At 43.9% G+C, this 27,982-nt stretch overlaps 1 protein-coding gene across 2 annotated transcripts in view; it reads left to right on the top strand.

Moving 5' to 3' along the window:
- The window catches only part of LOC110506452 (CD276 antigen), a 77,638-nt gene extending 55,699 nt beyond the window's left edge, over nucleotides 1-21,939 (top strand). The window contains exons 7-8 of one of the 2 annotated variants that reach the window (XM_021586063.2): nucleotides 6,579-6,617; nucleotides 21,012-21,939. In XM_021586063.2, the coding sequence (XP_021441738.2) occupies nucleotides 6,579-6,601 (23 nt within the window). In that variant the 3' untranslated portion in view covers nucleotides 6,602-6,617; nucleotides 21,012-21,939. Of the gene's footprint in view, nucleotides 1-6,578; nucleotides 6,618-21,008 lie in introns of both variants that reach the window. The other variant, XM_021586062.2, reaches the window with a different exon arrangement.
- Nucleotides 21,940-27,982: the final 6,043 nt, after the last annotated feature.

Genomic DNA, 27,982 nt, shown 5'->3' with positions numbered 1-27,982 from the left:
AGCGGCTTTGTTTTGCCATCTGGCTCCAATTGCGCTGACAAGGGGAGAGGTTCCTGTGTGAGACAAAGGAGCTGAAATGAAGGCCACTTTAATAAATGCAGGATGATGTGGAAGCTGCGTTTGTGTGTTATCTTAATGAGCTGTCCGGAGGAGAGCGTGCCTCCCTTTTCAAAGCCAGCCTGATTGGAACAATAACCAGTGATAACTAGGAGCCTGGGCTCATCCGGGGCCTTTGGAAAGGGAGGTGTTCCCCTCACCGGCGTTACAGCAGCTAGCAAGCAGGGTTACGCTTTACAAACAAGATGCCTGGCCTGAAATCCTTGATGTGCTTGCAGCTGGAAGAGCCAACAACACCCATTCCCCCTCCTCTCTTTCCACATACACATACAGTACACACACATACTCCCCACTCCCCAACCCTCACCTCTTTTTCTGAAATGAGTTCTGTAATCTGAGCGTGATGCGCAGTTTAGAGTTAGCTGCAGTAATCCCAGAGCAGCACACTGTTTGGAGTGGGCTGCAATCTCTCTCTTTGCCCCACTAGCCCCTGTCTGTCTCTCTGCTCTGCTCTCTCTGCATCCTGGGCTCTGTGGAGTTAGCCTAGGCCCTAGAAACAGGGCACTGGCAGAGTGTGCATCGTCATGACCCAGTTCTTTCATGAGGGAAACAACATCAGAAAGAGCAATTTGAGCAGAGAGAAATGAAAGTGGTCTCCGGTTTGTGAGGTGAATTAACCCTCCTACCTGGCTTGCAGAGACAAGGTGCCGTCAAGGTTGAAGACAAGCTAGTGTCATGCTCCATAATGCTGATACCATGGAGTGAGACCACGTCACCCATACTCCAAGGCAACAGCTGAAAGATGGATGACAGTCGCTTGAATCGCAGTAGAGCGGCAGGTGCACTAGCTCATCAACCTAAATATCTTGATGATTTTAATACACTGCACAAGAAACGGCTAGGGCAGCTGCCTCAGACTCAGTCACATCAGAGTTGGTGTATTCCCATAGCAGTGTTTATAATAGCCTCCACAATTCAGTGGGATAGCTGTTTAATCTCTTCAACCATGACAACCCTGAAAAGAAAAGTTCAACGACCATATTACGAAAGGGAAAAGGCATGACCATGTGATTTCTAGAGAAACTCTCACATCTCCATCTCTCACGTTAGGCTTACCTCTCCCTACCTTTCCTCAGGGAACCAAGATTACACATTGCACATTGTTTTGTGTCCTTTCATGAAATAGTCATATTCCCATGACCATAGGTATTAGGAGAACCACAAAGTCATGAAAAATGTCCAGCTGCAATCCTCACTGATCTACTCAGTACTACTGATGAGGGGAAGGTGAGAGGAGTCTAGAGAGCCAGAAACACCCTCTCTCCCCAGCCCCATCCTCTCTCCCCAGCCCCAGCCTCTCTCCCTAGTCCCACCCTCTCTCCCCAGCCTCAGCCTCTCTCCCTAGTCCCACCCTCGCTCCCCAGCCTCAGCCTCTCTCCCCAGCCCCACCCTCTCTCCCCAGCCCCACCATCTCTCCCTAGTCCCAGTCTCTCTCCCCAGCCCCAGCCTCTCTCCCCACTCTCTCTCCCCAGCCCCAGCCTCTCTCCCCAGCCTAAGTCTCTATCCCCAGCCCCGCTGCTCTCCACCGACCCAGACCCAGCCTCTCTCCCCAGCCCCAGCCTATCTCCCCAGCGTCAGCCTCTCTCCCCATCCTCTCTCCCCAGCCACAGTCAAACCCGACAGGCCTCTCTTTACACAGCCACTGCAGCCAGTGTAGTCTGTGGTGCTCCTCTTCTCATGTGCTGTCCCAGTGTGTCACATATTACTGCTTAAAGATATGTAAATACAGTCGTTATGATTCCTTCATTTGTGGATGTGGGCCACAGAAGAACTTCAGGAGAGCTAATTAACAGACGTCCCTGTGCTCTACGGCTAAGTGTTCCACTGCATAACTTGTGTGCTTCTGCTTGTGTTCCTCTCTAGGTTAGTACAGTACACTCCTTCCTCAAGAGGGAGAATGGGGGTTTGGTGTAAAAAGCCAATTGCATCAAAATGAGGACTGTAATATTCAGGCATGTTCATGTTCTGTTCTACTTTCACGCATAATTTGTGGGTGGGACCTTTCTTATAATCAAAACACATGAGAAGACCAGCACCTGACTCTGCTAATTGTGTCCCTACAATGTTGGATATTTCATTGGCTTTTCATATATTACCGTACTACTTGGCCAGATACTGTTAGCTAGTGTGTTGCTAGAAGGTTTCCCTCTCTCCTCTTTGAACTGTTAATGGCGTGTGCTTTGCGTACTGAGCAGGGTTTAGCCTCTTCTCAAGGGTTATCTGTTGGTCCGGGAAGAGAAGGCCAGCAGATCATTGTCACAATATGAGAGAGATAGCGGAGGGATAGCTGCTCCTAAATCATGTGGAATAATGAGCGCTGTCAGACCTAATGAAAGCAGTCAGCAGCATTCTGCATCACAACAACATGGAGGCCCATTGACAGCACGTAGCACTGATCAGAATATTAGATAAAGTAATTGCAAAGAGCTTGCAGGACATGTCTCTGGGAGAAGAGGTATAATGTACACCCAGGGGCAAGGCTCTCCATTAGTCGAGCAGGGTTTAGGGGACAGCAACAAGCATTCCCAGGATGAATTCCATGCACACAAACGTCATCTGTCCCCCCCTTCCCTGTCGTGTGACCCGTACCCCTGCAGCCCAGTGAAGCCCACATGGGGGGGGGGGGGGGGGGGGGCAACGTGTCGTCAATCCATCTCACTCCCCTGATCTGCCTCCCCTTAGTGTTCCAGGGCGCACTACGCGTCGGTTCCACATGAGCACTCCGCTGCAGTGGCTAATTAAATAAAGCACTGTGCCCTCTGCTTCCTGTTAGCCTGGGCAAGGTTGGTGCACACACACACAGGAGATGAGAGGAGAGAGGGAGGGACAGGGGGTTGGGGGTTAAAGAGAGAGACAACCGTTAGATTGTAATCCCGCCTCATTCGTTCATTAGGGAGAGTCATGATAAGGTTGGGTAAATACTGTAAACCAATGTGAACCTCCAGAGTTGTCTGATGTTTTGGACCTATAGCCCCACAAATAGGGCTGTGGAATTCATGAAATTCTGTCAGCCGGTTATTGTCATGCAAAAAAATACTGGTTTCACGGTAATTTGACCGCAAATTAACATAAACACGTTTAGCTTCTCCAGGCCTCCATGCATCCAAGCCGCTGATGCGTGCTTTTGGAACATCTAAACTCAGCAAAAAAAAGAAACGTCCCTTTTTCAGGACCCTGCCTTTCAAAGATCATTCGTAAAAATCCAAATAACTTCACAGATCTTCATTGTAAAGGGTTCAAACACTGTTTCCCATGTTTATTCAATAAACCATAAACAATTAATGAACATGCACCTGTGGAAAGGTCATTAAGACACTGACAGCTTACAGACTGTAGGCAATTAAGGTCACAGTTATGAAAACTTAGGACACTAAAGAGGCCTTTCTAATGACTGAATGAATGAAAAACACCAAAAGAAAGATGCCCAGGGCCCCTGCTCTTCTGCGTGAACGTGCTTTGGGCATGCGGCAAGGAGGCATGAGGACTGCAGATGTGGCCAGGGCAATAAATTGTACGTACTGTGAGACGTCTAATACAGCACTACATGGTGACAGGACAGACAGCTGATTGTCCTCGCAGTGGCAGACCACGTGTAACAACACCTGCACAGGATTGGTACATCATAACATCACACCTGCGGGACTGAGTTACACCAGGAACGCACAATCCCTCCATCTGTGCTCAGACTGTCCGCAATAGGCTGAGAGAGGCTGGACTGAGGGCTTGTAGGCCTGCTGTAAGGCAGTTTCTCACCAGACATCACCGGCAACAATGTTGCCTATGGGCACAAACCCACCGTCGCTGGACCAGACAGGACTGGCAAAAAGTGCTAGGGGGTGATGGTCGGATTTGCATTTATCGTCGAAGAAATGAACGTTACACTGGGACCTGTTGGATCGGAGGGTGAGGGCTTGGGCCATTCCCCCCAGAAATGTCCAGGAACTTGCATGTGCCTTGTTGGAAGAGTGAGATAACATCTCACAGCAAGAACTGGCAAATTTGGTGCAGTCGATGAGGAAGAGAGTCACTCGCGGTACTTAATGCAGGTAGTGGCCACACCAGTTACTGACTGTTACTTTTGATTTTGACCCCCCCTTTGTTCAGGGACACATTATTAAATGTCTGTTAGTCACATATCTGTGGAACTTGTTCAGTTTATGTCTCAGTTGTTGAATCTTGTTATGTTCATACAAATATTTACACAAGTTAAGTTTGCTGAAAATAAACACAGTTGACAGTGAGAGGACGTTTCTTTTTTTGCTGAGTTTACATGGAAACATTTTTATGTAATATACACCATCACAATACATCTATTGTTTATTTTAGGCATGTCTAAAGAAACATTATGATATGAAGACATTTTATTTCAGAAGAACAGAATATGAGTTGGCCTACTGTATGTTATCCTATCTTATGCCATAGGCTGTAGGCTTGTTCATTTAGCTACAAGATATGCTTATAAGTCCTGTGCCCTTATTTTATATTATATGATTTCATAGTAAGAATAATCTAATTTAACTTTGCTGAATGAAATAGAAAGGATATTTTTCCCATTCAGGAGTGAGTGCGCATATGAAGTGGCTCTGTTGGGCGTAAAAATTGATTGGAAACAGGTCAGATACACTAGATTTAGAGTTATTTGGCAACTTTAGTTGTGAATGATACAAACCTTAGAATGTCCTAGAAATCAAAACAAATGTGGGCTGCATGATGCGACTGACTATAGGCTATTGATGTTTGTGAAAGTAGTAGGCTTCACATGCTGCTCACTATTCTCAATTTAATCTTGTCTTTACTAATATGTAACATTTGTTTGGATTTAGAAAGGCCCATTATTAAATGGGTAGGAACAGGGACAGAGGGGAAAGACAGGCCATCCATATGCACTCTAATAGTGAATGGAGGCCGCTTTCCTGCTGGTTCGGTTTTCAGGCTACTCTGGTTATTTCACTCCATACATTAACCACTGTTTGAGGAGCATGCAGCCTCTCGCTGCGCGACATGTGATATTCCACCCAAACTATGTATGCTATGGGCTCTCCAACCCTGTTACTACAGCTACCAAGTACTCTGTATGCCATGGGCTCTCCAACCCTGTTACTACAGCTACCCAGTACTCTGTATGCCATGGGCTCTCCAACCCTGTTACTACAGCTACCAAGTACTCTGTATGCCATGGGCTCTCCAACCCTGTTGCTACAGCTACCCAGTACTCTGTATGCCATGGGCTCTCCAACCCTGTTACTACAGCTACCAAGTACTCTGTATGCCATGGGCTCTCCAACCCTGTTACTACAGCTACCAAGTACTCTGTATGCCATGGGCTCTCCAACCCTGTTACTACAGCTACCCAGTACTATGTATGCCATGGGCTCTCCAACCCTGTTACTACAGCTACCCAGTGCTTCATTTGGGAAACCTAGTGAAATCTGATAAGGAACATCGAGAGTAACATGTATTTACACCGAAACCTATTTCATTAAACTGTTGACAGCCCCTCTCTCTGCGTGAAAGTAATGAAAGAGAGAGGAGGAGGTGGAAATGCACGGTGGTGAGATATGCTGTAGCTAAAGGTAATGTGTCAGCCTATTAATTATGAAAATATAAAAAAGGCCCTATTTCTAGGCTATTCAAAATCAAATACAAATTCACTGAAGTTGAAGGCTTAGCCGCCCTGCACAATCAATTTAGGCCTATACGTTCTCTCCTAGACCTGGATAGAAGGTTTGGAGTGTAGCATAAGGTAAACAGTCCATCCAGTGTGCATAATAATGCAGTCCACTCTCAAAGGTGATTTCTAGAAACGACAAATCATTATTTTTATTTTTTTAGGGGGGTGGTGTTGGGCTCACAGGCCAATGCTTATGCATAAACTCGAATATGCATATTGGTGTTTTGAATTGTTCATCACCTTACAAAGCGCTGCCCATTTAATTGTGTTAGGCTTTGAAACAACATCCACAATGACCATGTTTTTCATTCAGTTTCAACCTGTTGTTGAACTTCTTTCTTCAAATGTATCAATCACAGTGAGGTGAGTTTTAAAAGCACACACTGTTTGATGATGTGTTTGATGGGATTTTCTATTTCATTTGCATTAATGTCAGAGTGGTTAGAGGGACAATAGAGCCCTGAGTACCAGGCCATTAGCGACCTGATGGTCTTTAGTGAGTTGGGTACTACTAATGCATGTCAAGAGTGCATAAGAGGAGATTACTGTGCCTCAACGGTCACATGGCTCATGTGTGGCGGTAATACAGTCACCGGAACAGCCCTACACGCAGATTACAAAGAAGGTATGAAGGCTGGCTACATACATGTTCACATCTCATGCTACTGGGAACCACTTTCAGCTGCAAATAGCCAACAGTCCTACTGCACAATGTTGTATTGTTCTATGATCCTAATTGTCTTACTGGCATTACGAAGCTCATATTCTCATATGTTGTTCTGTCTTTCAGCCATGACCCCCCTGAAAAGCTAAAGCCAATAGAACACAGGTAAGAATCTCATAATGTGACATCATTACACATCCTTCATGTGTGTATGTGCGTGTCTGTGTGGGTGCGTTTGTGTGTGTCATGTCATGTTGTCTTCGCATTTCATTTTCAGGAGGCAGTAAGTGCTCTCGAGGCCCCAAGGTCTGCAGAGGCTGTGGGTAACTGCTTCTGTAATGAGCCTCAGGCTGCATTAATTCTGTGAAGGACAATCAGGAATTTGGGAATGTCTTGGGTCATTGGTTGCTATGACAAATGTATTTCTGTGCAATGTCATTAGAAGTGGGTTTTGAATATTCCAGCTCCTTCCTAACCCACCTTAAAGCCCAATTAATGTTAAAGGCCTAGTGCCGTCAAACACATGATTTTCCTCAATCACAGCATGTTATGATTTGATATTGAGATAAAAAACGGCCGCATTAGACCTTTAATCATTGGAGCGATGACTCATTAAGCTGCCAGCACCAGGTGTGTTTGTGTAACTCTGTGGGAGACGGGAGTGACACAAGAATACAGGAGGTTAAAAAAAGACAGGCTGGTTGTAAAGTGAGAAGCATCAACTTTCTCTCGTTCTCTCTCTCTCCCAGCCCGACAGACACGTAGGTGTTGATAGTCTTCGTCACCTCAACAAGTCACTCTATTTATAATCTGTTTCTTACAGTGTATTTGCTCCATTTAGTGGATTTGACTATGCCAATCTTTTGCTCACGGTATTTATTTAACATGTAAAAAAAAAAAGAGAGGAATTTGACTGCATAAATCATTTAGAGGGAGGATGCTTGTCGGCTCAGCCCACCGACCTACAGTACACTACCTTCAGGGTCGAGGAGTAACTGATGATTACATGTAATCAGTTACATGTAATCTGATTACATTTTTTTAAAACTCTAAACAGTAATCAGATACTTTTGAAAAACTAGATAATTATTTATTGGATTATGTTAAAATCCAGAAAGAAAAAAAATCATTACGACACCTTTCTGTTTTATGACATTCAATTCAGCATTGAGAAAATACGCAAGTTTAAGTTCTCTCTGACCACAAGTCAGAGACCACTATGAGGACACAAAAAATGCATTTGATGGTGTCACGATTGTTGAAATGAGCAGACCAAGGCGCAGCGTGCATAGAGTTCCACATGTTTATTAAAATGAAACTCACCGGCAAAAACAATAAACAGCAAACGAGACGTAACGACTGGAGTGCTCACAGGCACTACACAAAAACAAGATCCCACAAACTAAAAGTGGGAAAAAGGCTGCCTAAGTATGATCCCCAATCAGAGACAATGATAGACAGCTGCCTCTGATTGGGAACCATACCCGGCCAACAAATAAATGGAAAAACTAGAATGCCCACCCAAATCACACCCCGACCTAATCAAATAGAGAAATAAAAAGGCTCTCTAAGGTCAGGGCTTGACAGTACCCCCCCCCCCCCCCCCCCCCCCCCCGAAAGGTGCTTACTCCGGCCGCAAAACCTGACTCCATGGGGGAGGGCCCGGGTGGGCATCTAGCCTCGGTGGCGGCTCCGGTTCGGGACGTAGACCCCGCTCCGCTCGCTGATCCATCCACTTCCAAGGAACCGGACCGTAGATCGTCGCCGGAGGAACCGGACCGTGGATCGTCGCCGGAGGAACCGGACCATGGATCATCGCCGGATGCTTCGGACCGTGGATCGTCACCGGAGGCCCCGGACAATGGATCGTCGCCGGGGACTTCGGACTGTAGATCGTCGCCGGAGGCTCCAGGCCATGGATCACCACTGGAAGCTTCGGGCAATGGATCACCACTGGAGGATTCGTACCATGGATCATCACTGGAGGCTCTGGGCCGTGGATCATCACTGGAGGTTCCGAACTGTGGACCGTCGTTGGTGGTTCCGGACTGTGGACCATCGCCGGAAGTTCTGGACTGGGAACTGTCGCCGGAAGTTCTGGACTGGGAACTGTCGCCGGAAGCTTGGTGCATGGGGCCGGCACTGGTGGTACCGGGCTGGTAAAACGCACCTCAAGACGAGCACGAGGAGCAGGCACAGGACGTACTGGACTGGGGAGGCGCACTGAAGGCCTGATGCGTGGGGCCGGTACAGGTGGCACTGGGCAGGTGACACGCACCTCAGGGCGAGTGCGAGGAGGAGGCACAGGACGTACTGGACTGTGGAGGCGCACTGGAGGCCTGATGTGTGGGACCGGTACAGGTGGCACCGGGCTGGTGATACGCACCTCAGGGCGAGTGCGGGGAGGTAGCACAGGATGTGCTGGGCTGTGGAGGCGTACATCAGTTGCGAGTGCGGGGAGCAGGCACAGGACGTACCAGACTGGGGACACGTACTTTAGGGCAAATACGAGGAGGAGACACAGGACATACCGGACTGGGGAGGCGCACTGGCCTGATGCGTGGGACCAGCACAGATTGCACCGGACTGGTGACACGCTCCTCCAAATGCCTACGTTGCCGCATACTCCTCGCAAACTCCATTCTCCGGTATCCCTCCTCGCACTGTTCCATTGACTCCCAGGCGGGCTCTGGCACTCTCCCTGGGTCGACTGACCACCTCTCTACCTCCTCCCAGGTTGTTTCTGGTTCACACCTTGGCTCCGTCGACCACTCCGTGTGCCTCTCGGGCTTCCGTCGTGGTTGTGAACCCCAGAGTCGTCGTTGATCCTCCTTCGCTGCCTCCGCCTGCTTCCATGGCAGGGTCTTGTCTCCTGCCATAATCTCCTCCCATGTCCATGATGTCCTCCACTCCCTGCTCCTCCTGGCCATGCTGCTTTGTTCTTTGGTGACGGGATCTTCTGTCATGATCGTTGAAATGAGCGGACCAAGGCGCAGCGTGCATAGAGTTCCACATGTTTATTAAAATGAAACTCACCAACAAAAACAATAAACAGCAAACGAGACGTAACGACTGGAGTGTTCACAGGCACTACACAAAAACAAAATCCCACAAACTAAAGGTGGAAAATAGGCTGCCTAAGTATGATCCCCAATCAGAGACAACGATAGACAGCTGCCTCTGATTGGGAACCATACCCGGCCAACAAAGAAATAGAAAAACTAGAATGCCCACCCAAATCACACACCGACCTAACCAAATAGAGAAATAATTAGGCTCTCTAAGGTCAGGGCGTGACAGAAGGATCCTGTTTGCCTTCTTGTAATGGATCTAGGGGAAGTAATCCAACAGTAACTGAAAGTAATCAGATTATACTACTGAGTTTGGGTAATCCAAAATGTACTTTACTGATTACCATTTTGGACAGGTAAATAGTAACTGTAACGGATTATATTTAGAAAGTAACCTACCAAACCCTGCCTGCCATGTAGCCATACACACTCCTCAAAAGCAAGCCACTAAATAGCTCGCTATCTAACTATTGGAGAAATATCTCTGACGTTCAGTCTCTAGTATTCAGCTTCCTATCTGAAGAGGATGTACAGTATGGTTGCCTACCATGCCGCTGTGTAACGACACTGTCTAGAGAGACTTATGGAGTGTCTGGATGGTGTGGTGTGGTGTGTTCCCTCTCCCAGAACAGAACAGCCCAGTGCAGTATACTCTCTGTCTATCTATCTATCTGTCTGTCTGCCTGTCTCTCTGTAGTGAGGGTCAGGTGGACCATGCACAGACAGCAGCAGTAATGCAGTGGCAGACTGTGAGGCCTCATCCATCACCCAGTGACTGGAGCCTGGTTTCTGTGGCCCCTGGTCTGCTGCCTGTCTTTAGAGAGGGATGGGCTGGCCCATCGGCTGGCCCATCGGCAGGCCAAGCATTGGGAGGCTGTGTCAGGCTCCACCTCACTTCCCTGGTCCTACCCTTCCTGCCTAGGCCTGGGAGAAAGGACTGCCCGGGCCAGGAAGCCCAGGTTGGGAACTGTGTTGTGGCTCTTTTAGGAAAGCTTCACTAGCTGACAGAGGGAGGTTAAAGCCGTGAAGGCCAAGCACATTTTTGTCACCACAGCTTTTTCTGTGAAATCTATATTTTCCTCTTTCATTATGACGAGCATGTTTGATATTGCTCGTGGATATTTTTAGAGCCGTTTCAGAAGCTTTCCATCAATTTTGACCTGACTAAGATTGAACCTGTCACATTAAAGGAAGCAATGAATGCAGTGTGAGAGCTTCCTCTTTATTTTCCTTCCATCCATAAAATAGCTGGATTTCATAGGGCAGGTTTAGGGGTTCAAGACATGGATCTGTTAATAAGAGGATGGGGTAGTTTCCCTATAATTATATTAATCACATTTGGAGAATAATCACGAGGGCCAGCTGGAGTGAAGGAGCTGACACTGCATTTCACCACCACACTTTGTCAACTCACACATATTATGTTACTATGCAAATTATACAGATGTTTCTCTTGCTGTAATAACACAAAGCAAAGTTATTTGGTGTCAAGACAGTGATATCAATATCTTTATTGTGTGTCTATATACAGTCACAGTATGTTTTTATTATACAGTGATTGGATCAAGCCATAAAAATATAATTTGCTGAGAGGGTCAACCATGATGATAGAGGGTGGAGGAACTCATTTCCTCTAACTACCCCAAATAAAGTAGAGGCACCAAGAGTCACTGTCTGCGTCCAAAATGGCACCCTGTTTCCTATAGAATCCTATAAGCCCTGCTCAAAAGTAGTGCACTATATAGGGGATAGGGTGCCATTTGAGCCACTGGCTGTGAGGTTATCTGACATTACTACGCCCTGACCTTCACATTCAGTCCTAACACTGTCGCAGGCCAATATCCTGTAAACCATATTCTCCTGCTGAATCACCACTGATCAATTATTTTAATATTTCTGTGGCCATTTTATCGATTACCTCATTTATGCAGAGTGCAGCATATCTTATTAAATAACGTAAGTTCAGTGCATCTGATTATCTTGTTTTAGTGTCATGGGACATTTTGTTTTCGTAAAACCTTTAACCTTCTTGATATATCTGTTTATATGTGATTCATTGTTATTTTCTATTCTTATGTTTCATACAACAACTGCAGGCCACTGGGTATGGAATTCACTCACCTTGCGTGTCCATACTGTGTTCACATCCAGAGCTGTTGCCATGGTTAATAATTAGCCATAGTGAGTGCTCGCTGAAACATTGAACAATGGTGAAGCATCTCATGTAATTCCTCACAGAGGACTGTGTGTCCTTGAGGGAAGTGTCATTCATAGTGGAGGACTCTCACCTTGTCTGCTAGTCGGCTTTTACCTGAAAGGCTAATAGACAGCCCGATTGCGTTTGTTATCGGCTATAGCATGGTGAGATATGCAGTGTAAACGTGTACGTTTGACACAATATGATGATCCACGTTAATCAGGAGGACATATTACTCCAAATGAGTCATGCGAAGAGAACCTCAGAATCCCATTGTACTGGGAGCTGCAGCACACATGCCCTGATATTATATCTGTCAATGGAAAGAGGATGTATTGTCAAGGCCAGACACAAAGAGAATAAAGGAAATCCTGTGTGAATGTGAGAGAGGAGAGGCAGAGAGACAGATATGGCCTAGTCATCCAGCAACAGCCAGTACCACAAATGAATTCCAATGAGAGAGTAGATATTAATACGTCTAGTAGGACAGGCCCTATAGGTACAATTAGCTCTAGATAATGGCTCTCTCCACCCTCTTTTCTACTAGAGCTCTAAAATATTGATTTTAATTTCCCCCTGTATATCCACTTAAACTCTGGACTGTCATTCTAAGAATCTATCTCATTGTTATGTTTTACAGTGTTGGCCAAGGGGCTTATTCTGTCTCTGTCCTGTTTTAGGGAGCAGAGACGACACATCACTTTGAGGAGCCCCACTCTTCTCTTTTTTTATAAGAATGAGGAAGAGATAACTAGGAGAAGAAATACAGTGAGATATAAAAATGGGAAATGGTTCCTAGACCATTTAAGGTATAGCTGCCGTGCCATGGCTCATCGTTGAGAGAGAGAGAGAGAGAGACACTGAGAGCAAGAGAGCTGGTGTGAGGTGAGGAATAAGCTTCGCCTGGTGTGTCGGTGGGACCTTTGGGTGCGTCCGGGGAGAGGGCAGGCGGCGATGCGGCTCCTCAGGTCACTGTTGTGTCAGCGCCGCGGCGAGGCTCGTCTGATGTTGATGATGTCAGACAGGACACTTACGCTGGGCTAGAGCTCTCCCGGGAGGTGTTGGCTATGTGCATTATTTAGCTTATTGTCTCAGCCATTTATCAGGATAATGAGTCTGCAACCATATAATACTGTACTGTACAGAAGCACCAGCTACTGGATGATGAGGGAAAGCCAATAAAGAGATGTTCAAAAAAACTGCATCATATTGATATTGGAGGATGGTCTAGGATGGATAGTTGTGCTGCTCAGAATATCACTGACTGCATAGTATTTTGTAGCTTTGCTTGGAGAGGTTTGGAGCGAAGCCATATGCATCAGAATAGTGCAGAGAAAAATCAAATATAAGGACCAAAGTTGCTGGGCTGGCTGCACTTGTTTTTTCCGTTTTTTTTTTTTTTTACCTTAATAACGATTTTCATGACAAGGAACTCGTAATATCAGTGTGCAGTGGGAGTGTGGGGACTGAATCACTGATCAATGACAGCTAATGAACACGGCAGGAGTTCTGCTCTGTTTGCCTCTCGACAGAGAGCCCCGCTCCTCTGAGAGATATTTTTCTTCTATTTTGCACCAAAAAAAATACAGGAGGCTTCATTGAAACCAACTGCCTCTGGGCTCAATTAACTAGCATAGATTACTCATAATCCAGATGAGAGCCTTGTTATGTAATACACAGCATGGAGACCACCCACCGTCCCTCCACCCTCCCTACAACCCACCGCCTTGGGGCCCCGTGACAGTGCAGTGCGGTGGGCTACGGTATGCATGCAGAGGTACATATATACATTACATATGGAGTGTCTCAGGTGATCTATGGATCCTGAAGGCTGTTTATCACTCCATCATGGTGACATGGTACTGAGTCGTGTGCAGTCAACACAACACAGAGCTCTGGTGTCACCTGGCTGTCAGCAACACTTAATATACCTGGCTCAGGGTCTTTGGTCGCTGCTGTCCTGATGCCCCTGGCATGACTGTCCAATCCCCCTGCATTAGATGGATGGAGAGACACTCCTCCAGAGCATTCATCATGTCCTCCATCACCACCACCGGGGCAGAGGCCCGGGAGCCTGGTGCCTGCACTGTTGTCTCTTCTCTCATTGGCCACATGAGTTGTCCAACTGGGGTTGGGACTTTTATAGAGGCCTCCACTGGCATACAGTACACAGTAGCACACATCTTCAGACTTGTTTACACCTTTTACAAATGTCATTTCAAATATGAGCCGGTATAATTGTGTTGAAACAATGTTCTTTTAAATTGGCTAAATGAATTACATACTGCTAAACTATTGTCAGAAGAAGGAAAGGTGTGTGTTGAGAACATCAAGAGAATTACAGAAGGCAGAAATGTAAATACAGAGTAGTTAGCATACCCAAATGGGAATAGGCACAAATATGCTGGATTTGCAGACGGTAAGGTTGCGTTTACACAAAATACTACACAGTCAGCCCAATCACATCAGATCTTTTCACATCAGATCTTTTTCAGAGCTGATCTGATTGGTCAAAATACCAATTAGTGAAAAAAGATCAGAATGGGGTTGCCTGTGTAAATGCAGCCTAAGATGTGTTTTTAGGTGAGTCAGTGTTATAAATCTCAGGGAGAAAATACATGGCTCCAAATGGAAGGCATCTGGGCTGAAAGATGTGTATCACTGTGTTGACAAACTGTGCTTCGTGCCTCAATGCTGTAGAACAATATTTCATAATGAGAAATTATTCTAGAACTGAGGACTAACGATTTACAAGAAATCAAGGGCATAACATTTTTTGCCATTTAAAGCCCTCAGAATTCCAGTTCTAGAAGGTTTCAAAAGGATCACCTTCCTCAACCTAGACACTGTGACTGTTTAAATGAATGAGCTCTCATGAATTCTGTCACTCAGCCACAGTGATGACAGTGCAATTAATGATTATTCGACCCGACACAGGCTTAAAACAACTTCCTGTCATGGAAATCATAATACAATCTCTGTCTTTCCGTTGGCGGAAATATCTGGATTGACCTGTGTTAATTAAAGATAAAATCCTTGGTGAGGGCGATAGACGTGTCTGTCAGAGAGTGTGCTGCTGTCTCTGTCTGTATCTGTGCAGTGATGTGGATGACATATTAGATGAGAGGGAGCAGAGTGACCAGACAGCAGCAGCCCAGCAGCTGCAGAACAGTATAGTAGCCTCTAAAATTCACTAACATTGATTTGCCACCAAGTACTAGCTGCACTGGATCCAAGGCTCACTATATACTACATTTTTAACGAAGGAACATGTTTTGAAAACCTTGTGATTACACTACAGCAATGAGAGCAGACCATTCAATTACATGGATGGAGAGAAAATGTGGAACATAAAATGGGGTCACATTTAATTGTAGAGCTCCTAGTTAGTCCCCAGAACACCGACAGGTCCACTCAGCGGCCATCAGTCCACTGAATGGGAATGGGATGATGACATGAAAGTGACCTCATTACTCCACTACAGACCAAATCAATAAATAATAACAGCCCATGGTCCCGTCTGACGTCATCACAGACGCACAGCTTGATATTCATCATACAGATGATGATTATAACACTGTGGAAGAAGAGGATGAATGGTTTGCATGCTGCTTTGCCAGGCGGCCAAGTTTCCCAGTGTAAACACAGAGCGATCTGCAACTCTTTTCTCCCTCTCCTCTCTCCTTCTGACTCTGAATCACTCCGCCTTTGGGGCTTACCACAGGAGTCTCTTCAAACAAGGCTTTGTACTGGAGTGGAGAATCAAGATTAATGCACTTCCATAGCTCTGTGCTGCTCTAGGGGAAAGAAGCCTGATAATTAACACCAGGGGGCTTGGAGGAAATTGGAGGGGGGAAATCACACCACATAATAAAAATATGGGGAAAGGTACATATGACATTTATTTGGCGTGTGTGTGATGAATGACGCTGCATTGAGGTGACAGTCACTGAATCTGTGACTGTGACGTCTCAGAGGGTATGACGGAATGGTTTTCTCCGAGTATTATTTATCATTGTCATGTCTGTAATAATTCATCATGGTGTGCTTGCCACCAGCAATGTTACAATGCATATACCACATGCATTTATACAAATTAGACAAATTATACAAATGAAGTGTTCAATAAATGAAGTAGATAAGACCTAGGTAGAGCATCTTTATAAGGACTCTGTGTATTTCATAATGCCTTATGGGAAACCTGTCTTACCTTGCCAGTTTTAAGTTCTCTCCAAAGCTGCATATTGACTTCTGGAAACGTCTGTGTTGATGTCAGCATCCCCCACATGGAGTTGTTCTCTGATAATGACTCAGATTGTTGTCATTTACGTCAATGTCTGAAAACAGTGTGCCCGTGGCTCCCTGTACAGGGTTCTCCAAATATATAAATAAGTGGTGGAAGGTTACCAAGGAAGAGAATGAAATATGGCACTTCCATTTCAATGCAAATGAGGGCTGAAATGAGTGCCGTGTGGATTTACAGTGGTTCATTAGAATGAACCCGACACTCTGCTGCTTTCAAGGAACAGTCTCCTATAGCCTGAGTAAATTAGTGTGCAATCCCCTGCACTGGCTGTAAATGAAACTGTCCGTCAGCATGCAGCGTCTCAACCTGCTAAGAAGAAGTGGGATGGGATGGTTCTGTCCTCCTGATGTCTGTCTGCTGGAGCTCTTGGATAGAGCGAAGTTTGGATCGTCTGTGTTAAATTCCCAGTCTATTCAGTCAGGAGTCTGACGTGAAGATATGAGGGTTTTTTAGTGTATGTGTGTGTCGCATATACAGTTGAAGTCGGAAGTTTACATACACTTAGGTTGGAGTCATTAAAACTAATTTCTTGTTAATTAACAAACTATAGTTTTAGCAAGTCGGTTAGGACATCTACTTTGTGCATGACAAGTCATTTTTCCAACAATTGTTTACAGACAGATTACTTCACTTAAAATTCACTGTATCACAATTCCAGTGGGTCAGAAGTTTACAAACACTAAGTTGACTGTGCCTTTAAACAGCTTGGAAAATTCCAGAAAATGATGTCATGGCTTTCGAAGCTTCTGATAGGCTAATTGACGTCATTTGAGTCAATTGGAGGTGTACATGTGGATGTATTTCAAGGCCTACCTTCAAACTCAGTGCCTCTTTGCTTGACATCATGGGAAAATCAAAAGAAATCAGCCAAGACCTCAGAAAACATTTTTTAGACCCTCACAAGTCTGGTTCATCCTTGGGAGCAATTTCCAAACACCTGAAAGGTACCACTTTCATCTGTACAAACAATAGTACGCAAGTATAAACACCATGGGACCACGCAACTGTCATTCAGCTCAGGGAGGAGACGCGCTCTGTCTCCTAGAGATGAACGTACTTTGGTGTGAAAAGTGCAAATCAATCCCAGAACAACAGCAAAGGACCTTGTGAAGATGCTGGAGGAAACAGGTACAAAAGTATCTATATCCACAGTAAAACGAGTCCTATATCGACACAACCTGAAATGCCGCTCAGCAAGAAAGAAGCCACTGCTCCAAAACCACCATAAAAGAGCCAGACTACGGTTTGCAACTGCACATGGGGACAAAGATCATACTTTTTGGAGAAATGTCCTCTGGTCCGATGAAACAAAAATAGAACTGTTTGGCCATAATGACCATTGTTATGTTTGGAGGAAAAAGGGGAAGGCTTGCAAGCCGAAAAACACCATCTCAACCGTGAAGCACGGGGGTGGCAGCATCATGTTGTGGGGGTGCTTTTCTGTAGGAGAGACTAGTGCGCTTCACAAAATAGATGGCATCGTGAGGGAGGACAATTGTGTGGATATATTGAAGCAACATCTCAAGACATCAGTCAGGAAGTTAAAGCTTGGTCGCAAACGGGTCTTCCAAATGGACAATGACCCCAAGCACACTTCCAAAGTTGTGGCAAAATGGCTTAAGGACAACAAAGTCAAGGTATTGGAGTGGCAATCACAAAGTCCTGACCTCAATCCTATAGAAAGTTTGTGGGCAGAACTGAAAAAGCTTGTGCGAGCAAGGAGGCATAGAAACCTGACTCAGTTACATCAGCTCTGTCAGGAGGAATGGGCCAAAATTCACCCAACTTATTGTGGGAAGCTTGTGGAAGGCTACCCAAAATGTTTGACCCATGTTAAACAATTTAAAGACAATGCTACCAAATACTAAATGAGTGCATGTAAACTTCTGACCCAGTGGGAATGTGATGAAAGAAATAAAAGCTGAAATAAATCATTCTCTCTACTATTATTCTGACATTTCACATTCTTAAAATAAAGTGGTGATCCTAACTGACCTAAGATGGGGAATTGTTACTAGGATAAAATGTCAAGAATTGTGAAAAACTGAGTTTAAATGTATCTGGCTAAGGTATATGTAAACTTCCGACTTCAACTGTACAGCCAAACAATCTCTATAGCCTTTGGTAAAGGTCTGGGGTGGTCTTTCATTTCTGAAATTCATTTCAGGACGCTGCTGTCCTGGACTTAATTAGAATGACCCCCTGTTTGAACACACACATCATGCATTTCCAAATTGGGAATATCCAAAAGTAGATTTGAATCAGATGAGAGCATGCAGGTGTGAAAATATTGTGTTGTGTTCATTTGTTTGATGGATTAGGAGGCAAGCTGCACTGCCCTCTGAGAGGAGGCAAGGAAAGTGGGAACTGGAGTTAGTTTTCAAATGGAGGGCTGCTGTTTGATCCATATGGATATCCAGAGCCACCGAGTTTACAGAGACCTCTAGGAAACTGGCAGGACTCAGTCTGACTTCTTTTGACTTGTATAATTCATCAAGTCGTCTCTGTTGTTTTATTTACAGTTTCTCCGCTTTCTAGAGATACAGTTGAAGTCTGAAGTTTCCATACACTTAGGTTGGAGTCATTAAAACTCGTTTTTCAACCACTCCACACATGTATTGTTAACAAACTATAGTTTTGGCAAGTCGGTTAGGACATCTACTTTGTGCATGACACAAGTCATTTTTCCAACAATTTTTTTACAGACAGATTATTTCACTTATAATTCACTGTATCACAATTCCAGTGGATCAGAAGTTTACATACACTAAGTTGACTGTGCTTTTAAACAGCTTGGAAAATTCCAGAAAATTATGTCATGGCTTTCGAAGCTTCTGATAGGCTAATTGACGTTGTTTTAGTCAATTGGAGGTGTACCAGTGGATGTATTTCAAGGCCTATCTTCAAACACAGTGCCTCTTTGCTTGACACAATGGGAAAATCAAAAGAAATCAGCCAAGACCTCAGGGGGAAAAAATGGCAGACCTCCACAAGTCTGGTTCATCCTTGGGAGCAATTTCCAAACGCCTGAAGGTACGACGTTCATCTGTACAGACAATAGTATGCAAGTATAAACACCATGGGACCACGCAGCCGTCATACTGCTCAGGAAGGAGACTCATTCTGTCTCCTAAAGATGAACGTACTTTGGTGCAAAAAGTGCAAATCAATCCCAGAACAACAGCAAAGGACCTTGTGAAGATGCTGGAGGAAACAGGTACAAAGTATCTATATCCATAGTCAAACGAGTCCTAAATCGACATAACCTGAAATGCCGCTCAGCAAGGAAGAAGTCACGGCTCCAAAACCACTATAAAAAGCCAGACTACGGTTTTCAACAAAGATTGTACTTTTTGTTATGTTTGGAGGAAAAAGGGGGAGGCTTGCAAGCCAAAGCACACCATTCCAACCGTGAAGCACGGGGGTGGCAGCATTATGTTGTGGGGATGCTTTGCTGCAGGAGATACTGGTGCACTTCACAAAATAGATGGCATCATGAGGAGTGGAAATTATGTGAATATATTGAAGCAACATCTCAAGACATCAGTCAGGAAGTTAAAGCTTGGTCGCAAACGGGTCTTCCAGATGGACAATGACCCCAAGCATACTTCCAAAGTTGTGGCAAAATGGCTTAAGGACAACAAAGTCAAGGTATTGGAGTGGCCATCACAAAGCCCTGACCTCAATCCAATAGAAAATTTGTTGGCAGAACTGAAAAGACGTGTGCGAGAAAGGAGGCATACAAACCTGACTCAGTTACACCAGCTCTGTCAGGAGTAATGGGCCAAAATTCATCCAACTTATTGTGGGAAGCTTGTGGAAGGCTACTCGAAACATTTGACCCAAGTTAAACAATTTAAAGACAATGCTACCAAATACTAATTGAGTGTTTGTAACCTTCTGACCCAGTGGGAATGTGATGAAAGAAATAAAAGCTGAAATAAATAATTCTCTCTACTATTATTCTGACATTTCACATTCTTAAAATAAAGTGGTGATCCTAACTGACCTAAGATGGGGAATTGTTACTAGGATAAAATGTCAAGAATTGTGAAAAACTGAGTTTCAATGTATTTGGCTAAGGTATATGTAAACTTCCAACTTCAACTGTATCTCACGTGCCACAGATCCAATAAGGGAACAAGATGTAATGATTAAGAAGTGATAGAGAGGTTTCCAAACAGTGGCAGCAGCCAAAGTGACCAAGACAGTATTCACCACACGCTTGAGAATATTGCATCTGCTGATGGTCTGCAATCTCAGTCCTTCGAGTCAGATCAGAATCAAACGGAGCTTTATAAGCATGACAGGTTTGGACAGGAAGTAGAGATGAAGCCTATCTGGAACACAGAGCATGTAGGCTACTGCAAAATGTCATAATGCATAAAGTATTCCTCTACCTCAAACTTTGTGTTTTAATATATTTCCTTTCACGTGCATCTTTAAATTATTATTTTACTGAAAAATTCAAATATTATATTTCTTGTATATTTTCTTTTCAATTGGAAGTCCAGAGCAGTAGGTTTCAGGTAGCTATGGGTGATGCACTGTAATTACATATCTAACCTGAACCTCTACGGTTATACCCCGCTACATATTGCTTTTTAAAATCTTAAACTAGGAGAGCTTCATGTGTGACATTAAACCCTGTGTGTCTGAGTTAATTTTCCAACCAGTTTAATGATTTCAGGGAGAGCAGTTTCATTTGCTGTGGTAGCATTAGCGGTTGTGTGGAGGGGTCTATTGGGACTGGAGTGGGCAGACTTCCTTAAAAGTTTAGAAGAGTTAGCTGTCATATGGAAAACAGGTCAACTGAATAAAGACTGAGATGTTGCAGTCTAATCAAAAGGAACAAACCATAATATTGTCCTGTTGGAATAAGAAAGTGTCTCTGTAATGTTTTTTCTCCATAGCACAATTCCCCATAAGGTTTTGGTCTGACATCCTCCCTCTCTCTAACACAATCCTTTTTTTCATTTCAGAAGTGAGGAGGCAGACGGTGAGACAGCGATGAGTCTGGTATTTAATCCCACTACACCTATCCATCGACGGAGAGACTGGTTCCACTGTCTCTTACCCACACAGTGTCCAGGCCTTACTGAGCTGATGATGAGTCCATCATACCCATCCCTACAGGACCACTTCCTCCTGGGTTTCAAAAAGACATAAACCCATCATATCCTATTACAGCACTATGCATTTCCCTTCCCCTGCTACTCTTTCAGTTAACGAAGACTGCTGCAGTATATGAATGCTGATGTGGAGTCGTATTAATTTCTATGCAATATGCTAGAGAGAAACTCCACTTGAACGCCATTGGATGTGACAGGCTCCCTGTGTATCGAGGTAGGAAGTTTGAGAGACCGAGGATCTCATTTCTAATAGGAAGTGAGCAGCTTAAGAGATGACCCAGCTGAGGCTGCCATCGGCGTCTCCGTAGCTGTCTGCCTGCCAGAGATGGAGTGTAGCTGTGTAGTTCTCCATTTACTCCTTGACTCACTAATTAATGGTTGCCCGTGGAGTAACTTGTACCTGTCAGTGTCTACCGCTCTCGTATATTCAATAACTTGGAGGAATTGAAATTGAATGCCAGCTAAGCTCGAACAAACTGAAAATGGTGCATGGGATACACCCTGGTTCTCTCACTGACCTGACAGCAGCCTTATATGTAAGGTTTTTAATGAACATGGACTCTTCTCAGCTACTCTTAACTGCCAAGGTGGAATGTTTTATGAATTCAAGATGGAGGCTGGAAGGGTGGGTGGGTGATGGTATAGGTTCTGTTACAGTATACAGGTACTCGAGTCCTTGTGCCAAGTCCTTGTGCCAAATGTCCATGTGCGTATCAATGCCAAAGCTGTCCATAAAATAACCCAGTGCCGATTCGCATTAAAGAGACATGGTGAAAATGTTCCCGAGCGGTCACTGGTAATTATTGCGTCCATTCCCAGGGTCACTGCACGTGTGTTCATGGAGAACAAGGTCCACTCTATTACACATATCTCCTTACCCATGGGATTAGCCACACTGCTCACAATTCATACCTCCACTTCTCCATTAGAGCTGATTTATCTCTGACTACACTCCTCTACATAATGAGGAAAACAAGAATAATGGTGAAAAGTAATACAAATCTTTCATTTACATGCAGATCTAGCCAGACGTGTTAAATTTCCAGTTATGCTCTCACGTTCTTAGGGATTTGCAGATGCTTATTCATCCCAAACATCTTAGTTGTTTTGAATAATGAATTTCCTCCAGGAGTATTTGTTACTGTCGTGTGTGAAATAAGTGGCTGTGGTTGGGTTGGTGTAAAAGACAGGCTGGCTTTCTCTGAGAAGCCACCCCACCCCACCTCAACCCACACCCCAAGCCCATCACTATTCCCTCTAAGCTGGATGAAGCTGTTGATCAAACCCAAGGCTGTGCTTCCAAATCCACATCTCTCTCTCGTTCTCTGTACAGTAGCCCTTGACCTTGCCATGTGTCCTCATGGCCCAGACACCCGCTTGAAATTAAATTACAGATTAGTGGCTTCGGCCCCTAGGAAGGGTTTATTTGGTTGCCCCCTCTCCGTGTCACTCTCATTCTGGGAGTGACACGCAGGGAGGAAATGTCATGGGATTTAAGAAAGAAAATGCCAGCCTTGAAACAGTTTCTACTTCAAAGTCTATACTATGTTGCCTGGCCTCCCTAAATTCAGGATGTCTGCAAGGAGTTCTAAATCTTACAGGCGAGGAATAGGGGCAGATGGCATGTGGGGATTACTGTGCAAGAATGAGTAACGAACAGGGGAAACTGAAACCAAACTCGAACATTTTTTAAAATATGTCATACAAACGTCTTCAGACTTCAATGTCTCTGTAAGTTTTCTCCCATCAATTCCATCAAGCTGAGATGGAGCATGAACTCTTCACCAGACTCAATGACTGGTCCTGTCACTGACTGCTTCTTAAGACACTGTTGCTGCACCTTCAGATTGAAATCATCATTCTAGCGAGACAAGTGGACCAAACACTGAGCCCTCATTCATTTGGAAGACTGTCACGCATAGCACAATGCTGTAATTTCAAATCCCTTTCACTTCCACTCTGTAGATTTTGTGATTTTTGGCAATCAGAATGGCTTGTTAGCCCTATAAACGATCCACTTCCCTTCATATTGATGCAGATTCCCAGTCCTCAAGTATATAACTCATCATGTCAGATTAGGGCCTCTTTTCATTGGGAAGTAGGTTTCTTTGAATGTGCCAACAGAGAAGCTACCCCACAGGGCAAAAACTGGTTGAACCAATGCTGTTTCAAGCAAAATAATCAAAGTGATGACATTGTATCAACGTGGACAACTAATTTGATTAGCAAAAATCACAATGTCATTATATTTCTGTTAAAAATTGGGTTATGGGAGCATAATCCAATTTTTAACAGAAATAGAATGACATTGTGATTTTTTTGTTGTTGATTTCACATTGAATTCACATTAGTTAAACAACTCAACCAAATGTAAATCAATGCTAGACGTTGAACTGATGTCTGTGCCCAGAGGGTCCTGTACTGTAGAGAAACTTTCAAATCAAGATTACTCTCTGTAAAAAATATTTGCGTCAAATGCTATTCTAGAGTCCGGAGTCTGTAGCCAGATTGTTTGTTCTATTGTGTTGTTTGGAATAAGTGGAAAGTTAACCTGAATATCACAGTTTGTTGAGCAATGGAGAAAAACTCACAGCAGACATTTGAAACGGTATAGTTCTCTTCTCGCCAGGGGGGGTTGAGTTGTGTATTTAGTATGGAGAAAGAAAGCAATCAATAAAACAGCCGTTGGTAACCAAGGGACGAGAGAAGTGTCTTTGAAACTTTAGCACATGGTGCTTAAAAAGTGCAATATACTCAATAATAGATGAAGAACTACTGGTAGCAGCCATGCTCCAGGGTGTTATACCCACCGCTAGACAAGAGAAAAACACACGATTCAACTATTTGTGAAGATTCATTTCCAAAAGCCAATGTTGACTATCCAGTCATAGTTTAATCCTGTGTTTTTGGACAGACTTAATAGTTTTGATTTAATTTGATTTGATAGTTTTGATTATCTGGGTAATTATTTATGACAGAGCGGTACATTTATTAAAAAGTGTAATAGGACTTGAAAAGGAGAAACATTACACATCAACGTCCCTTGGACCTCTGCATCTTTTAGGAAATAAGTCAGCATGGAGAAAACTGTCAGGATTGTCAAGACATTGACAGCTCTGAGGAACAGATGGGCTAAAATACCAAATCGAACACGCTGCTCATCAATCAAAACATGAAAACAAGGTTTGAATGCATGTTTATGTTGCAACGCTTCCCCCTGAATTGTACTGTCACAGTAGATCAATGTTGTTGTCATTTGAAAGGTGATCAGGTCACACAAGGGATAGATTGGTACTCCACAGTTTACCGAACGCTCACATTGAAGAGAGGCTGTTATTGTTTTCATTTTCAAAAGGGAAAGTTTGTTCTTTCTTAGTGTTTTACCTCCGGACCAGGATATCTTGAAGGACAAAACCGTTTCAATAGAGGCTCAGATAAAAATTCCTCAAGAGTATGTAATCATGCTGGGAAAGAAAACAAGTTTGAAAGCACCTGTGAATCGCTAACACTACTCTGTTCCCCTCTGAATGGTAAGCAGGCTTACTGGACGTGTGCTGTTGACACTAGGCTTTACAGAAGACAGATGACAGAGCCTCATTTTTAGAGGACAGGGATGGAAGGATGAAGCACCACAGAGATGAAAATTGTTAAATGCAGCAAAACTGCCATTATTTAATTTTATTTGGCATTTTGATCTGAGTATTGTGAAATGAGGCATTTGTTCTCTGACAAAGACGTGGAATCGTAATAATGTCCCGATTTGTTGTGGCATTCATGTTCCAAAGGCGTTGTCTCTGTAAAGACAGCCATTCTAAGAGGGAGATAAGTGACAGATTTCAGCTGTCAGGGGTTTTACACGCTCAGCAAAAACTATGCCAATGAACACGTTATACTGTTTCCAGTTGGCCACTAAATATCGGTTCATATGAAATGTGTCTCACTTGTTCTGAATCTGTACTCATACATACGTGTTTTTTTTCTACATTTAAAAACCCTCATATATATTTGAACTTCAAACAATTGCATCAGCTAATTTGTAAAATAGGCCCATGTTCCATTGAGCATGTTTGGCTTCTAATGAAATAAGAGCTTATTCATGTATCAACATAAATGTTTGTAGCTATGTTACATTAGGGACACGACCAGGGGCGCAAGGTCATATTTATAAAGGCCGACATACGCCAACTTTGACTCCTTATCAATGCACATTGCGTGTCATGGATAAAGTAAGCATAGGGAATGCAGAGTTGTCACTCATAGGATGATTTGCTTGTCTTTATTTCCATTTGATGTATCTTTTTATTTTTATTTTTTATAAATGCATCAAAGCTTTTCCTAGATGTTTTACTGTTAATGTCATATCATAATTGAGGCAAGCATGCAATTTCATCCAGCATCAAAATAATGTATTACTGTCACTCGTCTCTAGCTACCAAGCAGTACACCCATGGGATATCCTTTTAAGTGTATGCTTTTATGTAATGTGTTTTTACTGTCCCTCTCAATCCCAGTAAATGTAAAGATCAAAAGCTTTTGTTTTATTTGATGCCTTTGTTTTCTTGTCAACAATTGAATCCGTTTCCCAATGCCAGAACCATACCAGATATTCTGTGACTGTTTCTAAGTCTTTATGTAAGATATTAAAGGATGGTTGATCCTGATAAAACTGGGTTATTCACACCACACGGAGATAGAGAAGCAGTAAGTATTGAAGGCCCTAAGTAGACCACTGAACACCTCCCATCCCTAGGGTGCAGCAGCAACCAGGGCAGGTGCTGAGAGAGCCATGACGTGATGATTGATAATGTGTTGGGGATTGGCAAATCCCTGAAACCCAGACCCTAGGCAACAGCAATAACTAGGGTCTGGGATTAATGACAGACTCTTGGTTAATTTTGAAAAAATTGTTCCGGGGAAGGTCCTCTTCAGACAGACAACTCCCCCAACAAATCACGAGGCAGACATGCCAGAACATCGCAATTCGCAACCAAAGTTCGCAGGCAAGTTCTTTGCAGTTGTTTTAGTGAAGGTAGATGATGCAAATTAGCCATTTGCAGAATGCACTCATTAAAAATAACCTCTGCGATCTCCATCTTGCTAGCTGCTATTTTGTGTCCAGGGGATGTGAGCAACAAGCGGATAAATCAGTGACGTAGGCAGTGGCATGTAAACCAGAAGATTGGTACATTGGCACATCTGTCTAGAGAGAGACTAGGGAATTGCAGGTGATGGCAGAGGGAGAGGTGGATTGAGGAGCCTTCTGGCCTAGCAGGGTCTTCCCTTACTTGTTTGATACCTTTTTGTTTTTTGTATATATTAATATTATTTTGGTCACCATCTAGGAACATTGCAACCTGCTAGAGCTGGCGGACTAGAGAGGACAGAGCTCACCCTTGATCCTGGTAAGTAAGCTGTCTTCTTAGGAACATGCCAGCTCTTGAGAACCCAAGGCCATATAGCCATAGGGTTCTCAGTTTAACAATTGACCACAGTGGGTAACCAGTGTGTACAGCTGTCCCGACGCTCTGTCTAACTGCGTCTAACCGTGTCTAATAATCGCGTGCAATACGGTTTCGGGAACATCGAAAACTACTTTCAAGTCACTGCATTGCACTGCCTGAGCTAATAGAAACTTGGGAAGGAACAAAACAAACCTGTGGCTCGAACCCGTTACACACAAAAAACATCCGTGGAAATATGTGGTAAAACGGTAAGTGCATCTCTTGTATTTGGAAAGTTATTTTTGGATGATAATTAGGTTAAGTTGAGTGTTCAAGGTTTCCCAAAACGTATCACAATCAAGGATAAATTGTTTATAGATATTTCACACTTGAATAATTTCGTCAGGTATTCAAAAAGGATGTAGAATGACTCCAATGTTGTAGCGTTTGGAGTCATGATAAGGGCTAGGCCCGTGCATACAGTACAACACCCTAATCACTTCTGTGTTGTAGCGTTTGGAGTCATGATAAGGGCTAGGCCCGTGCATACAGTACAACACCCTAATCACTTCTGTGTTGTAGCGTTTGGAGTCATGATAAGGGCTAGGCCCGTGCATACAGTACAACACCCTAATCACTTCTGTGTTGTAGCGTTTGGAGTCATGATAAGGGCTAGGCCCGTGCATACAGTACAACACCCTAATCACTTCTGTGTTGTAGCGTTTGGAGTCATGATAAGGGCTAGGCCCGTGCATACAGTACAACACCCTAATCCCTTCTGCTTACTTCCATGATAAATAGTCATTCAGACAGGTAATGGAACAGCTAGACAGGCCTAAAACCCACGTAGACTTATTTGTAGGCTGGCGAGTTGTTTTCCTAACACAATGTATGGCCAGGACATTTTGATCAATTGCAACGACTACTTTTCTCCATAGCTCCAGAAATGCTCCACTGGTTTTAGATCAGGATGTATTGCATTATTCTCAGTGTTGCTGTGACTCCACTGAAGATCTTAGTAACACAAATAAATTGGTCATCTTCAGCTGAGTACTCCCTACTCAGACAGGAGCCATCTGTTCACCCAGCACCTCTAAACTGGTTCAACTACAGTAGCCACCAGTAAACTTCAACTCACTGGTCCTCCCTATTTGAACAATGAACAATCATATTGTTCCTATTTCAACTTGCTTTTAGTTTGTAAATGTTCTGTTTTGTTATTGTTGTGTAGTTGAATCTGAATTTGTAATTAATAGTAATTAGTATCAACTATTTTACCTTCATCACGATCACATCAAACCAGGCAAGATAAAGGATTCCAAGCCTTTTCCCCAAACAGCGTTTCTGCATTTTCGTTGAAGTGAATCTCAAGACCAATATTGG

The sequence above is a fragment of the Oncorhynchus mykiss genome, chromosome 26, assembly GCF_013265735.2.
Source record: "Oncorhynchus mykiss isolate Arlee chromosome 26, USDA_OmykA_1.1, whole genome shotgun sequence".
Lineage (NCBI taxonomy): Eukaryota > Metazoa > Chordata > Actinopteri > Salmoniformes > Salmonidae > Oncorhynchus > Oncorhynchus mykiss.
This window is presented reverse-complemented; position numbering and strand designations above follow the sequence as displayed.